This window comes from Chelonia mydas, chromosome 14 (assembly GCF_015237465.2).
Source record: "Chelonia mydas isolate rCheMyd1 chromosome 14, rCheMyd1.pri.v2, whole genome shotgun sequence".
Taxonomy (NCBI): domain Eukaryota; kingdom Metazoa; phylum Chordata; order Testudines; family Cheloniidae; genus Chelonia; species Chelonia mydas.
Genome location: NC_051254.2, coordinates 43787735 through 43802770, shown reverse-complemented (window position 1 = coordinate 43802770; position 15036 = coordinate 43787735). Strand labels below are relative to the sequence as shown.

At 59.5% G+C, this 15036-nt stretch overlaps 2 protein-coding genes across 2 annotated transcripts in view; both read left to right on the top strand.

Moving 5' to 3' along the window:
• The window catches only part of LOC122462819 (PGC-1 and ERR-induced regulator in muscle protein 1-like), a gene marked incomplete at its 3' end in the record, with an annotated part of 33993 nt that overhangs the window by 8654 nt on the left and 10303 nt on the right, over nt 1–15036 (top strand). Inside the window, exons 3-4 of the mRNA XM_043527629.1 lie at nt 3975–3994; nt 5574–5601. Of these exons, the coding sequence (XP_043383564.1) occupies nt 3975–3994; nt 5574–5601 (48 nt within the window). The remainder of the gene's footprint in view (nt 1–3974; nt 3995–5573; nt 5602–15036) is intronic.
• Nucleotides 11708–13463, top strand: LOC102931501 (class II histocompatibility antigen, M alpha chain). The gene is made up of 2 exons (XM_037913446.2): nt 11708–11851; nt 13021–13463. The coding sequence occupies exons 1-2, from the start codon at nt 11773–11775 to the stop codon at nt 13446–13448; spliced, it is 507 nt and encodes a 168-aa protein (XP_037769374.2). The 5' UTR covers nt 11708–11772; the 3' UTR covers nt 13449–13463.

Sequence of the window (15036 nt, the reverse complement as noted above, 5' to 3'; positions counted from 1 at the left end):
TAGTTCCAGCATTTCCTCAACCCCCCTGGTCACATCCTGGGGTGCAATCGAGATCAGTGCAGGGCAAGCGGTGACACCCCTGCATCCAAAGATCAGTGAGGCTGGGACCGGAAGGGACCACTGTGATCATCCAGCTAGTAGAGCACAGGCCACAGGGCTACCTTGAATTAACCCCGGTTTGAGCTAGAATAGCTTTGAGAAAAACAACCAAGCTTGATTTTAAAATTGCCCCTGACAGAGAACCCATTGTGAGCCAGAGCCACAGAAATAATGAGATTGGCTTAAAAATCATGCAATCTAAAGAAAGTAATAAAGGCTGGGTTCTTTTTACTTGCCTCCTATTATTGTTTGGTTTTTTGAGCCATTTGGGATCATTGCTTCAAGATTTTCTCTCCAACCATTAGAGTTAACAACTTGCTTTTTAAAGACGAGCGCCGAGGTTCTTACACAATCTCACGACCCCGGGAGCTGAGACGTCACTCACCTGCCCGAGAGAGCTGGCCACACAGCCTCTGTTCCAGGAGACAAGCTGCAAATGTTTGTATCCCAGCTGAAGTTTGATTAATAGATATTAAGGCCAAAAGGGTCCCCTGTAGTCTGACCTCCTCTACATCACAGGCAGAGAATCTCAGCCACTCATTCCAGCATCAAGCCCACGGCCCTCGCTTAGCTCCATCTTGTCCTTTAGAAATAGGGTGACCAGATGTCCTGATTATATAGGGACAGTCCCGATATTCGGGGATTTTTCTTATATAGGCACCTATTACCCCCCACACTCTGTCCTGATTTTTCATACTTGCTATCTGGGCACCCAAGAGCTGCAATCTTGATGTAAAGGCTCCAGGTGATGGAGAACCACCAGAGCCCAGGTTAGTTACCCTCACTGTTTAAAGAATTGCCCCTCACTTCTACTCTGAACGTATCTAGCTTCAGCTCCCTTGGATTTCATTGTGCCATGCCCACTGGGTGCCCTGACTAGCATTTGTAAACGCAGGTTAATTGACAAGCAATTAACTTGAGTTAATAAAACCTCCAGTGCAGACCTGCCCAATGGAAGGTGAATTCTGTAACCTATTCTGTTGAAAGCCTTGGGAGTCTCTCAGAGCCCGGAAGAGTCAATCAAAACAGGCCATTCTACTAAGATAAATTAAATAGAGGCACTGTAACTCCATTGATGAGGCATAAAGGTCATGGCTTTAAATGAATACACTCAGCAGAAGGATCCCAGAGTGGCTCCTGGAGGAAATACTGCTAATGGGACTAGTTGGGCAGTGAAGGGTATGTTCCGTGTATGTTCCCACTCAGATCTGAGCCGTAGTCTTAATTGCTAAAGACTTAATTATTGTGCTAGCCTTTTAAAGGGGAGTGAATGCAGCGTTGCCAACTCTCCCCATTTCATTGCAAGTCTCATGATATGTGATGGTTTTCTTAAAGCCCCAGCTCCCAGAGTCATGGTATTATGTAAAAAGAAAAGGAGTACTTGTGGCACCTTAGAGACTAACCGAGGAAGTGAGCTGTAGCTCACGAAAGCTTATGCTCAAATAAATTGGTTAGTCTCTAAGGTGCCACAAGTCCTCCTTTTCTTTTTGCGAATACAGACTAACACGGCTGTTACTCTGAAACCTGGTATTATGTAAGAATCTCAGCTTTCATTTAAAAAAAACCAAGCTTCTAGCTCACTTAGCTGTGGAGAAAAGCTTGAAAACACAAATCTAGAAGGCAAATAAAAGATCTCAAAATTGTTATTTTGAAAATTTCATGATTTTTAAACCAAACTTATGGGGGTTTTTTGCTGGGGGGAGGCACTGATTCATGACTTTTTGAATCCTTGTGCTTGGTGATGATGTGAATTTCATTTCCCATAATAAGGCTGGGATTAAGTATTCATTGATTCTTAGGCCTGAGGGACCCACTGGGATCATTCTAGTCTGACCTCATGTATACACAGGCGATAGGACTGCCCTGAATTCAATCCTGATTGAATTAGAGCCGGGGCAGGCAAATTTTTTGGCCCAATGGCCACATCTGGGAATAGAAATTGTATGGCAGGCCATGAATGCTCACAAAATTGGGGTTGGGGTGCAGGAGGGGGTGAGGGCTCTGGTTGGGGGTGCAGACTCTGGGGTGGGGCTGGGGATGAGGGGTTTGGGGTGCAGGAGGGTGCTCTGGGCTGGGATCGAGTGGTTTGGAGGGTGGGAGGGGGATCAGGGCTGGGGCAGGGGGTTGGGCCACAGGGAGAGGCTCAGGGGTGCGGGCTCCGGGTGGTGCTTACCTCAAGTGGCTCCTGGAAGCAGGGGCATGACCCCCTTCGGCTCCTACGTGGAGACACAGCCAGGCATCTCTGCACGCTACCCCATCCGCAGGTACCACCCCTGCAGCTCCCATTGGCCGTGGTTCCCGGCCAATGGGTGCTGCGGGGGTGGCATTGGGGTGGGTGTAGCAGGCAGAGCAGAGCCCCCTGGCTGCCCCTATGCGTAGGAGCCGGAGGGGTGCCATGACGCTGCTTCCAGGAGCCCTGTGGAGCGGCCCCCGACCCTGCTCCCCGGTTGGAGTGCAGGAGTGGGGCAAGCCCCAGACCCCACTCCCCAGCGGAGCTCGAGGGCCGGATTAAAACAGCTGGCGGGCCAGATCTGGCCCAGGGGACGTAGTTTGCAAACCCCTGAATTAGAGCAAATCTTATAGAAAAACATTGCCAGTAACAGCAAATAGATCTAAGCGTTGCTAGTGATGTCACCATTTGATTTAAATCAGTCCGACCTGATAGAAATCATGTTCCCAGAGCACCTACCGGCTCTAACTGAAATCACGGAACTGTATATAATTAATTAATCCAAATGTTAGTATTTATAAATAAACAATACACGAATATGATCACAGTAGAAATAAATACACAGGAAGGGTGGTGTCTGTGCGCCCCTACCCTAGGCAATGCATATAGTGTGACGATGTGACGCAGCAGGGAGGGGGGAGTGTTGACCTGGGAATGTGCCCTGGGGACGGGAGACCTGAGAGCCTGTTACCTGAGCCGGGAGGGGGAGGTAACACCTCTGCCCAGGAATGTGGACGGAGGCTGCAGCAGGGAACCTGCTCGGTGGGTTTAGTTTCAGGTTGGGGCTGGGTGGAGGAACACAGGGAACCCCAGGGCTGGGGTCTAAGCTCCCTGCTCCCCCAGAAGGACTTGACTGAGGGGTCCTGGGTGTACCCACAAGCTCGGTTTTGGACTGTGTTCCTGTTGTCCAATAAACCTTCTGTTTTACTGGCTGGCTGAGAGTCTCAGTGAATCCCAGGAAGAGGGGTGCAGGGCCTGGACTCCCCCACACTCCGTGACAACTGGTGGCAGCGGTGGGATCTACTGCACCCCGTGAACGGCGCTTCCTGCAGTAAGTGACTGGGGAACAGTAAAACGAAGGGGGATTGACGGGGACCAGGTGTGCTGAAGATTCAGAGAGAGACGGTTTCAGGGGGCGGTTAACCCCTGGGAGTGTGTGACCAGAGAGAAGAACTTTTGCAGTAACAGGGTCCCCCGGGGGATTGCAGCGAGCGGTCCCAGGGGCGGAGGAGTCTGCAGCTCGACCCTGGCAAAGAGGTGGTGACCTCAAGAAGGACTGGCACACTAGGGGCTTTTCCTGGAAACCGTGGAAAGCTGCCCGGCCTGCGAGTGGCCAGCAGGGAGATGTACGCTAAACGCCTTAAGAGCGACCTGGTGGAGCTGTGCAGGCAGAGGGGGCTGCGCATCGGGAGGTCCACCAAGGAACAGCTGATTGCCCAGCTGGAGGAGAGGGATCGCTTGGATGACCCGATCCCTGTCCCTGAGGGAAGCCGCCCGGCGGACGCAGCGTGGGCCCTGGGGCCTGACCAGGCTGGGAGGGGTCAGACTGCTGCCCAGGACACCCCGAGACCCTTCCTACCTATGCCTGGGGGAGGGGTGGGGGAAGCCCAGCGAATACCGAGGGCACCCTGACCCCAGCAGCCAGCAGGGGATCCTCCCGGCGGAGCTCCCCGTCCCTGGAGCGGATGCGGCTGGAATGGGAGAGGGAGAGGAAAATGAGGGAGCTGGAGGATCATGAAAAACAACGTCAACATGAGGAGAAACAACGTCAACATGAGCAGGAGGAGAAGGAGAGGGAGCGTCAGGAGAAGGAGAGGGAGCGTCAGGAGAAGGAGAAACAACGTCAACGTGAGCAGGAGGAGAAGGAGAAACAACGTCAACATGAGCAGGAGGAGAAGGAGAGGGAGCGTCAGGAGAAGGAGAGGGAGCGTCAGGAGAAGGAGAGGGAGCGTCAGGAGAAGGAGAAACAAAGACAGCATGAACTGGAGCTGGCCAGGCTGAGGAGCAGTGGGGCCGCGGCTGCGGTGAGTGAGGGGGGACCCAAGACTGCAAGGGGCTTTGATAAGTGCCTCCTGGCCCAGCGGAAGGAGGGGGAGGACATAGATAGCTTCCTGACGGCCTTTGAGAATGCCTGCGAGCTGCACAGGGTTGACCCTGCAGACAGGCTCCAGTTCCTCACCCCCTTACTGGACCCCAAAGCCGTGGAGGTCTACAGCCGGATGACAGGGGCAGAGGCAGGGGACTATGAACTGTTCAAACAGGCCCTGCTCTGTGAGTTTGGGCTGACCCCCGAGATGTACCGGAGAAGGTTCCGGGGTCAGCGTAAAACGCCTGAGGTCACCTACCTACAACTGGTCAACAGGATGCAGGGATATGCCCGCAAGTGGACAGCAGGGGCCCAAACTAAAGAGGACCTGCTGGACCTAATCGTACTGGAGCACCTGTATGAACAGTGCCCTTCCGACCTGAGGCTGTGGCTGGTGGACAAAAAGCTCGCGAACCCCCAGCACGCAGGGCAGCTGGCCGACGAGTTTGTGAACAGTCGGTCAGGGGGTAGCCGGGAGGAATCCCAAAAGAACAGGCCCCCCCCGATGCAGAGAGAGAGTCACCATGGGGCCTCCCAGCGGGGAAATAGGGAGAACCCCCTCCAAAGGGGAACGCCTGGTGTTGGGCCCCTCCGACCCGCTCGAGGGGACCAACGTGACCTGAGCTGCTATCACTGTGGCCAGAGAGGCCACGTACGGGCCCAGTGCCCCGGGCTCAGGGACAAACTGAGCAGACCCAACCTACCCAGGGTTAACTGGGTAGGGACTCAGCTGGACGAGGGGCAGGCGACCCAGGAAAGGGGGGCTACCAGTTTGCCACCTGCTCAGGAGGGAAGAGTACCCCCGGCCAGCCCCGCCAGAGGGCTGGAGGCTCTGGACTCAGGGTGCTCAGTTTACAGGGTGGGCGCGGGGCTGTCCCTCCGGAGAGAGTGCCTTGTTCCCCTGGAGGTGGATGGGAGGAAGGTCAATGGATACTGGGATACGGGCGCGGAGGTGACGCTGGCCCGGCCCGAGGTGGTGGCCCCAGATCGGGTGGTGCCCAACACCTACCTGACCCTGACGGGGGTGGGCGGGACCCCATTTAAGGTGCCCGTGGCAAGGGTACACCTGAAATGGGGGGCCAAGGAGGGCCCCAAGGATGTGGGGGTACACCACCATTTGCCCACTGAAGTTTTGATGGGGGGAGACCTAGAGGACTGGCCAAGCGACCCCCAGACCGCCCTGGTTGTGACCCGTAGCCAGAGCCGGCGAGGGGCACTGCGACCTGACCCTGGGGAGGGTACCACACTGGAGGCGCGAGACCCTACTCGGGTGGGGAGGGAGCGCCGAGGGGCACGGCTCAGAGAGGCTGAGGCCTCAGACCTGGCCACGGAGGGGGAACCGGGCCCCATTCCTTCCCCAGCCGCTGAGTTCCAGGCCGAGTTGAGGAAAGATCCCTCCTTGCAGAAGCTCAGGGACCTGGCCGACCTCAGTGTGGGACGGACCATGAGGAGAGGCTGCCAGGAGAGGTTCCTGTGGGAGAAGGGGTTCCTGTACCGAGAATGGGCTCCCCCAGGGGAAGGGGAGTCCTGTGGGATCAGGAGGCAGCTGGTGGTCCCCCAGAAGTACCGCCGCAAGCTCCTGTCCCTGGCCCATGACATCCCCCTCGCAGGGCACCAGGGAATCCGGCGCACCCGGCAGAGGTTGCTACAGAACTTTTACTGGCCCGGGGTCTTACCACCGTCCGGCAGTATTGCCGATCCTGTGACCCCTGTCAGAGGGTGGGGAAGGCCCGGGACAAGGGGAAAGCGGCCTTGAGACCTTTGCCCATCATAGAGGAGCCTTTCCAGAAGGTGGCCATGGAGATCGTGGGGCCTCTCAGCAAGACGACCCGGTCGGGAAGAAATACATTCTGGTGGTGGTAGATTTCGCCACCCGCTACCCCGAGGCAGTGCCCTTAGCTTCCATTGAAGCAGACACCGTGGCAGATGCGCTCCTGACCATTTTCAGCCGAGTGGGGTTCCCCAGGGAAGTCTTGACAGACCAAGGCTCCAACTTCATGTCGGCCCTGCTCCGGTGCTTGTGGGAGAAATGTGGGGTCCGGCACGACTGGGCCTCAGCGTATCACCCCCAGTCCAATGGGCTGGTGGAGAGGTTTAACGGGACGCTAAAGATGATGCTGAAAACCTTTATGAACCAGCACCCGCAGGATTGGGACAAGTACTTACCTCACCTGCTGTTCGCGTACAGGGAGGTGCCCCAGGAGTCTACCGGATTTTCGCCTTTCGAACTGTTATATGGAAGGAGGGTGAGGGGCCCCCTGGACCTGATGAGAGACGAGTGGGAGGGGAAGGCCACTCCCGATGGAGAGTCAGTGGTGGAGTATGTCCTGACCTTCCGAGAGAGACTGGCTGAACTCATGGGCCTGGCCAGGGAGAATCTGGCCAGAGCCCAGAGGAAGCAGAAGGTCTGGTATGACCGCACGGCGCGGGCCCGTGCCTACGCCACCGGGGATCAGGTGATGGTTCTCATCCCCATGAGAAAGAACAAACTACAGGCCGCCTGGGAGGGCCCGTTCAAGGTCGTCAAGCAGCTGAATGAGGTAAACTATGTGGTGGAGCTGTCGAACCGGGCCCACCACCGCCGGGTGTACCATGTGAATATGATGAAGCCATATTATGCCAGGGGGAATGTGGTGTTAGCTGTGTGTGGTCAGTGGGAGGAGCAGGGAGATGACCCTTTAGTAGATCTGTTCCCTGGGACCAGAGCTGGTTCCCCCCTGGAAACAATTCCCCTCTCGGATCAGCTCACCCCTGCCCAGCAAGCTGAGGTCAGGGGGGTGCTGTATCCGTACCGACAGCTGTTTTCCAACCAGCCTGGACGCACTAATCTGACTGTCCACTGGGTGCAGACAGGGTCGCACCTGCCGATAAGATGCTCCCCCTTCCGAGTCACAGGGAAAACTGCTCAGGACCTGGAAAGAGAGGTCCGGGACATGCTGGCTTTGGGGGTGATCCAGCCATCGGCCAGCCCTTGGGCCTCGCCGGTGGTGCTGGTCCCCAAAAAGGATGGGTCAGTCCGGTTCTGTGTGGACTATCGGAAGCTCAATGCCATCACTGTATCGGATGCCTACCCCATGCCCAGGCCGGACGAGCTCCTAGACAAGCTGGGAGGAGCTCGGTACCTTACCACCATGGACCTTACAAAGGGCTACTGGCAAGTGCCGCTGGATGCAGATGCCCGGCTGAAATCGGCCTTTATCACCCCTCTGGGGCTCTATGAGTTCCTGACCCTGCCTTTCGGCCTCAAGGGAGCGCCGGCCACCTTCCAGCGCCTGGTGGACCAGCTCCTGAGGGGGATGGAGAGTTTTGCCGTGGCGTATATTGACGACATCTGTGTCTTTAGCCAGACCTGGGAGGACCACGTGTCCCAGGTTAGACAAGTGCTGGACCGACTCCAGGGGGCTGGGCTGACTGTCAAAGCGGAGAAGTGCAAGGTGGGGATGGCTGAAGTATCTTACCTGGGCCATCGGGTGGGGAGCGGCCGCCTAAAGCCGGAACCGGCCAAGGTGGAGGTGATCAGAGACTGGCCCGCTCCCCACACCAAAAAGCAGGTCCAAGCCTTTATTGGGATGGCAGGATACTACCGAAGATTTGTGCCCCACTTTAGCGCCATAGCCACCCCCATCACTGAGCTATGCAAGAAGGGGAAGCCAGACAAGGTGGTCTGGACAGAGCAGTGCCAGGAGGCTTTCCGGGCGCTGAAGGAGGCTCTGGTCAGTGGCCCAGTTCTGGCAAACCCAGACTTTGACAAGCCCTTTGTGGTGTTCACCGACGCCTCCGACACGGGACTGGGGGGCGGTGTTAATGCAGGAGGATGAAAAGGGGGAGAGACACCCCATCGTGTATCTGAGCAAGAAGTTGCTACCCCGGGAGCAACACTACGCGGCCATCGAGAAGGAGTGCCTGGCCATGGTGTGGGCCCTCAAGAAACTAGAGCCCTATCTCTTCGGGCGACACTTCACCATGTACACCGACCACTCTCCCCTGACCTGGCTGCACCAGATGAAAGGAGCCAACGCCAAACTCCTGAGGTGGAGCCTGCTCCTGCAGGATTACGACATGGACGTGGTCCATGTGAAGGGAAGTGCCAACCTGATAGCGGATGCGCTGTCCCGGAGAGGGGGCCCCGAACTTCCCCAGGTCACTGGTCACAGTGACCCCGCTCAGTTCAGTCTCGAAGGGGGGAGAGATGTGACGATGTGACGCAGCAGGGAGGGGGGAGTGTTGACCTGGGAATGTGCCCTGGGGACGGGAGACCTGAGAGCCTGTTACCTGAGCCAGGAGGGGGAGGGGGAGGTAACACCTCTGCCCAGGAATGTGGACGGAGGCTGCAGCAGGGAACCTGCTCGGTGGGTTTAGTTTCAGGTTGGGGCTGGGTGGAGGAACACAGGGAACCCAGGGCTGGGGTCTAAGCTCCCTGCTCCCCCAGAAGGACTTGACTGAGGGGTCCTGGGTGTACCCACAAGCTCGGTTTTGGACTGTGTTCCTGTTGTCCAATAAACCTTCTGTTTTACTGGCTGGCTGAGAGTCTCAGTGAATCCCAGGAAGAGGGGTGCAGGGCCTGGACTCCCCCACACTCCGTGACATATAGACATCCTGATCCATATAAATAAAACATTTCCAGTGACTGTTTTACAGCACCCCAGTCCATGCTCGGCACAGCACATGCTTTCCTGAATCGGGGCCCGTGCTCGGGGGCGTACATTAAGGCAAAGCACTTACGTACTTCACTTGAAGCATGTGCTTAAATCCCGTTCACTCCGAAGGGATTTAAGTTAGTCCCATAAGGCTGAATGTGTGAGTAAATGCTTTGCTGAGTCTGGGCGCAGATAAGTGCAGTCCCTGCCCTGGGTCGCTTACATCCAGCGGAGCTGGTACAGATGCAGGGGCTGGATAGCAAAGCGGAATTAGCATTGTATTATTATCATTTCGCTAATTTTTCTAGCTACGGAGTCACAGAATTCCTGCGCTGGATCAGTTCAATGGGCCCATCTACCCCAGCATCCTGTCTCTGAGAGTGGCCAGCACCAGCTCCTCCAGAGACAGGGGCAAAAGCCCTACAAGGATGGGCTCATCTGCCCTCAGGGGATGAATCCCCATTCCCCAGCCATATCAGATTAGGGTCTGAGAGTTTACATCCCCAGTCAATTGATGTTTGATCCTATCTAGTGTCACTCTGGATTGTCTCACTGTCCATAGAAATCTCCCATCCTTTGGGGGATCCCGCTGAGCTCTTGGCCCCAATGAGGTCTTGTGGTAATGAGTTCCACAGTCTAACTATAGGAGAGACAGTGTTCTCTAGTGGCTAGAGCACTGGACTAGGACTCAGGAAATGTGGCTTCTATATTTGGCTCTGCTGGGTGACGTTAGCCAGGCATAGCCCCTCTCTGTGCCTCAGTTTCTCCCTCTATATGAGGGGAATAATCATCCTGACTCCTTTGTACAATGTGTTGAGAGCTTCTGATGAGATGAGCACGCCACTATTGTTTTCAAGTCCACTCTTATTCGCCTCCTATTGTTAATTATTCTCTCTCTTGCTGGGGTGCCGGCAGGCTGCAGTCCTGGCTCAGGGCTGTGCAGAGAGACAGGCCATTCCGCAATCTGAGACAGACAGACGGGGGAGCACAAGGACGCAGTGAGGCTCTGCATTGGGGGCACCCCACTGGCCAGGCGCCCACTGGCCCAGCCCCGACACAGGTCTAACGACCTCCTATGGCTGGAAGTTGAAGCTGGACAAATTCTGACGGGAAATAAGGTGCGAATTTGTACCCCAGTGGAACTAACGACTGGGACAAGATGCCCAGGGCAGCGGTGGGTTCCCCGTTCCTGGCAATGTAGGGCACTGAGATGGGGGGGGGGTTTGTCCGGGTGTGTCTACATGGCAACAGCCCCCCCCCCCCCCCCCAGCAGTGAGTCTCAGACCCCGGGTGGGGGCTGCAGACTGGGGCTCATGCTACGGCTCTACAAACAGCCATGTAGCCATTTGGGCTGGGGCTGGAGCTCGGGTTCTGCACCCACCCCAGGTCCAGTACCTGGGCCCATTCCCCCCCGCCCCCCGTGGGGTGTACACCCCCTCGAGCTCCCCCATATCCCCCTAGTGGTCAACTCGTTATATGCAGAGTTGCCACTTTAGCCATTTTCCAACTGGCTCTAGTTCCAAATTTTCTCGTTGGAAAACAAGGCCACTGAGTCTGGCCGGAAATTTGAAACCGACCCCTGAACTCTCCCTTTCAAAGCAGGGGGTGCTGAGAGGCTCGTCCCTGAGAGCCCGCAGTGGGTTTGAAAGGAGGAATGGCGACGCGTTGCCTCACCTCGCTGCGTTTGTTCTGTCAACGCCGGCAGCCGGCACCCGGCCCGGTGCGTTCCTTTCGGCCGCGCTGGCCGACCTGGTAATGCCACATTCCGATTCAGAAACAACTAGAAACCGGCAGCCGCCCCGAGGCTGCTGTTTATTGGTGCTTTATCCTGTCTGGAACGTGGGGCCGAGACTTAGCGCCGAGTGGCCTTCCTGGTGAAAACGTACGGTCCACCTTCGCCTCAGGGCCTTGCCCTTCACCCCCCTGGAAATTCGAACACCCTCTCCCCTCTGATTTCAATTCCTGGGGAAAACCCTGACACGGCCGAACACCTCTGCAGACCCTGGCTCTGCGTGGCCCCAGTTTTTGTTTGGCTGTGTGGACATCCTAAAGAGATCAGCCCTGGTTTAGCCCGGGGTGAATCCGGAGCAGGGCTCTGGCCTGTCTAGACAGGAGTGAATCCGGAGCAAGGGCTATCTGGGGTGAATCTGGAACAGGGCTCTGGACTGTGCTATACAGGAGTGAATCCGGAGCAGGGGCTATGTGGGGTGAATCCGGAGCAGGGCTCTGGCCTGTCTAGACAGGAGTGAATCCGGAGCAGGGGCTATCTGGGGTGAATCTGGAACAGGGCTCTGGACTGTGCTATACAGGGGTGAATCCAGGGCAAGGCTCCAGCATGTCTAGACAGGAGTGAATCCGGAGCAGGGGCTATGTGGGGTGAATCCAGAACAGGGCTCTGGCCTGTCTAGACAGGAGTGAATCTGGAGCAGTGGCTATCGGGGGTGAATCCGGAGCAGGGCTCTGGCCTGTCTACACAGGAGTCAGACCAGATGCTCACAATGGTCCCTCCTGGCCTCGGACCTTCCCACGTGTCCCCGTCCCCGCCGCCCATCTGTGCTACCCGGCTCTCCGGGGCGGGCGTCTCCCCGGTAACAGGTGACAAGCGCTGGCGGGGCCCAGCCATTGGCCAGGAGGCGGCGGGGCGCCCGGGGATTGGCCGGCAGCCGGCCGGAGATGCCCCGGGAGCCCAGGCCGGGACGGGAGCAGAGGCACCGGCGGGGATGGAGGCGCCCGGCTGCTGGGGGCTGCTGCTGGCCCTGGGGCTGCTGCGGGGGGCGGCGGCCACCGCCGCGACTGAGGGTAGGAGCTGCCCGCGGGCGTTACTGGCGGGGGGACCAGTGCACGGCCAGTGTGTGTGTTCTGTGCACAAGGGGGGTGGGTGTGTCGCCGTGGGGGTGCATGCACGGGCATTGTGTGTGTGCACAAGGGGATTGTGTGTGTGTACGTGCAGGGGGAGTGTGTCTGAGAACGAGTGTGCACGCGGGGACAGTGTGTGGGATTGTGTGTGTACCGGTCCATGGGTGCATCTCGGGGGAGTGTGTGTTTTTGCGGGGGGTGAAAGTGTGTCGGGGTTGTGTGTGTGGAATTGGGCACGCATGGAGATTGTGTGTAAATAGGGTGTGTTATACTGTGCGTGCGTGAGAGCAAGCCCTTCCCAGGGGTTAGCCAGGCGTTGTGTGAGTGTGCGTGTGAGGCAGCTATCCCTGCTCTTTCAGTGTGTGTCCGTGTCCAGTGTTGTGTTCATGGGTATTGCTGGGTGTGTATGGGGTTGCAGGGTGTGTAACCATATAAATGGGAGTGTGGGGTGGCGGTAGATTTTGCGAGTGTGTGTGATTGTGCACACAGGGGAGTGAAAAGTGGGGGGGGGATTGGTTGTGTGTGATTGTGTAGGTGTGCAGTGGGGTCAGGGTTGGGGGGCTTGTGGTGTGTTGTGTGACTGTGCACATGCAGACTGTGTGTGTAGATAGGGTATTTAATGCATGTGTGTGGTTGTGTGTACAGGGTGTGAAGTGTGGGTGTATGGGAAAAGTGTGCTTACACATGGGTTGTAATGTGGATTTGTGTGTGAGGGATAGCAGCATGGTGTGGCGGGGGGCTCTGTGTATGCCTGGGGACTGTGTGTGTACCGGGGCTGGAGTGTGAGGGGGAGTGTGTGTGTGCAAAGGAATGTGTGTGTGTAGGGACTGTCATGCCCCTGTGGGTGTGTGACTATGTGTGCTTGCATGTAAGTGGCAGTCGTGTGTGTGAACATGTGTGTAGAGGGGGGGTGTCTGTGTGCATGAGGAGTGTGGGAACTGGTGTGGGCACAGAAAACGGGGTACGGTGTGCACAGTGTGTGTACAGGGCGGTGATGAGTGTGTCGTGTGGGGGATTGTTTGTGTAGGGTTGTGTATGCACAGCGTGTGTGTGCGTGTGCCCAGCGCGTGCGTGCCCCGTTGCTGACCCCGGTCGGTGTCTCTCTCCCGCAGCGCCCCCGGCCCACGTCCTGTCCCGTGTGCTGTTCTGCCAGCCGGACCGCCCCTCGCAGGGCCTGGCCGACACCTTCGACGGGGACCAGCTCTTCTCCTTCGACTTCCCGGGGGCGCGCTGGGAGCCCCGGCTGCCCGACTTCCAGCCCTGGGTGGGCGCCCAGGAGAGCACGGAGCAGATCCGCAACGACTCCCGACTCTGCCAGCACCTGCTTTTGGTACTCACCAACGTCACCACGGGCTTCCTGCCCGAGGCCAGAGGTACCCGGCCCTCGGTGCCCGCGTCTGCCCAGCCCCGCGGCCCCTCCCCACGGCACCCCCAGCGATCCCTGACACTGCCCTGCCCGAGGCCAGAGGTACCCGGCCCTCGGTGCCCGCGTCTGCCCAGCCCCGCGGCCCCTCCCCACGGCACCCCCAGCGATCCCTGACACTGCCCTGCCCCTGCTCGAGGCCAGAGGTACCCGGCCCTCAGTGCCCGCGTCTGCCCAGCCCCGCGGCCCCTCCCCACGGCACCCCCAGCGATCCCTGACACTGCCCTGCCCTGCCCGAGGCCAGAGGTACCCGGCCCTCGGTGCCCATGTCTGCCCAGCCCCGCGGCCCCTCCCCACGGCACCCCCAGCGCCCAGCGATCACTGACACTGCCCTGCCCCTGCCCGAGGCCAAAGGTACCCGGCCCTTGGTTCCCGCGTCTGCCCCAGCCCCGCAGCCCCTCCCCACGGCACCCCCAGCGATCCCTGACACTGCCCTGCCCCTGCCCGAGGCCAAAGGTACCCGGCCCTCGGTGCCCGCGTCTGCCCCGGCGGCCCCTCCCCACGGCACCCCCAGCGATCCCTGACACTGCCCTGCCCTGCCCGAGGCCAGAGGTACCCGGCCCTTGGTGCCCGCGTCTGCCCCCGCGGCCCCTCCCCACGGCACCCCCAGCGCCCAGCGATCCCTGACACTGCCCTGCCCCTGCCCGAGGCCAGAGATACCCGGCCCTCGGTGCCCGTGTCTGCCCAGCCCCGCGGCCCCTCCCCACGGCACCCCCAGCGCCCAGCGATCCCTGACACTGCCCTGCCCTGCCCGAGGCCAGAGGTACCCGGCCCTTGGTTCCCGCGTCTGCCCCAGCCCCGCAGCCCCTCCCCACGGCACCCTCAGCGATCCCTGACACTGCCCTGCCCGAGGCCAGAGGTACCCGGCCCTCGGTGCCCGCGTCTGCCCCAGCCCCGCGGCCCCTCCCCACGGCACCCCCAGCGATCCCTGACACTGCCCTGCCCTGCCCGAGGCCAGAGGTACCCGGCCCTCGGTGCCCGCGTCTGCCCAGCCCCGCGGCCCCTCCCCACGGCACCCCCAGCGATCCCTGACACTGCCCTGCCCCTGCTCGAGGCCAGAGGTACCCGGCCCTCGGTGCCCGCGTCTGCCCAGCCCCGCGGCCCCTCCCCACGGCACCCCCAGCGCCCAGCGATCCCTGACACTGCCCTGCCCTGCCCGAGGCCAGAGGTACCCGGCCCTCGGTGCCCGCGTCTGCCCAGCCCCGCGGCCCCTCCCCACGGCACCCCCAGCGCCCAGCGATCCCTGACACTGCCCTGCCCGAGGCCAGAGGTACCCGGCCCTCGGTGCCCGCGTCTGCCCCAGCCCCGCGGCCCCTCCCCACAGCACCCCCAGCGATCACTGACACTGCCCTGCCCCTGCCCGAGGCCAAAGGTACCCGGCCCTTGGTTCCCGCGTCTGCCCCAGCCCTGCAGCCCCTCCCCACGGCACCCCCAGCGCCCAGCGATCCCTGACACTGCCCTGCCCTGCCCGAGGCCAAAGGTACCCAGCCCTCAGTGCCCATGTCTGCCCCAGCCCCGCGGCCCCTCCCCACGGCACCCCCAGCGCCCAGCGACCACTGACACTGCCCTGCCCCTGCCCGAGGACAAAGGTACCTGGCCCTCGGTGCCCGCGTCTGCCCAGCCCCGCGGCCCCTCCCCACGGCACCCCCAGCGCCCAGCATTCGCTGACACTGCCCTGCCCTGCCCTGCCCTGCCCAAGGCCAAA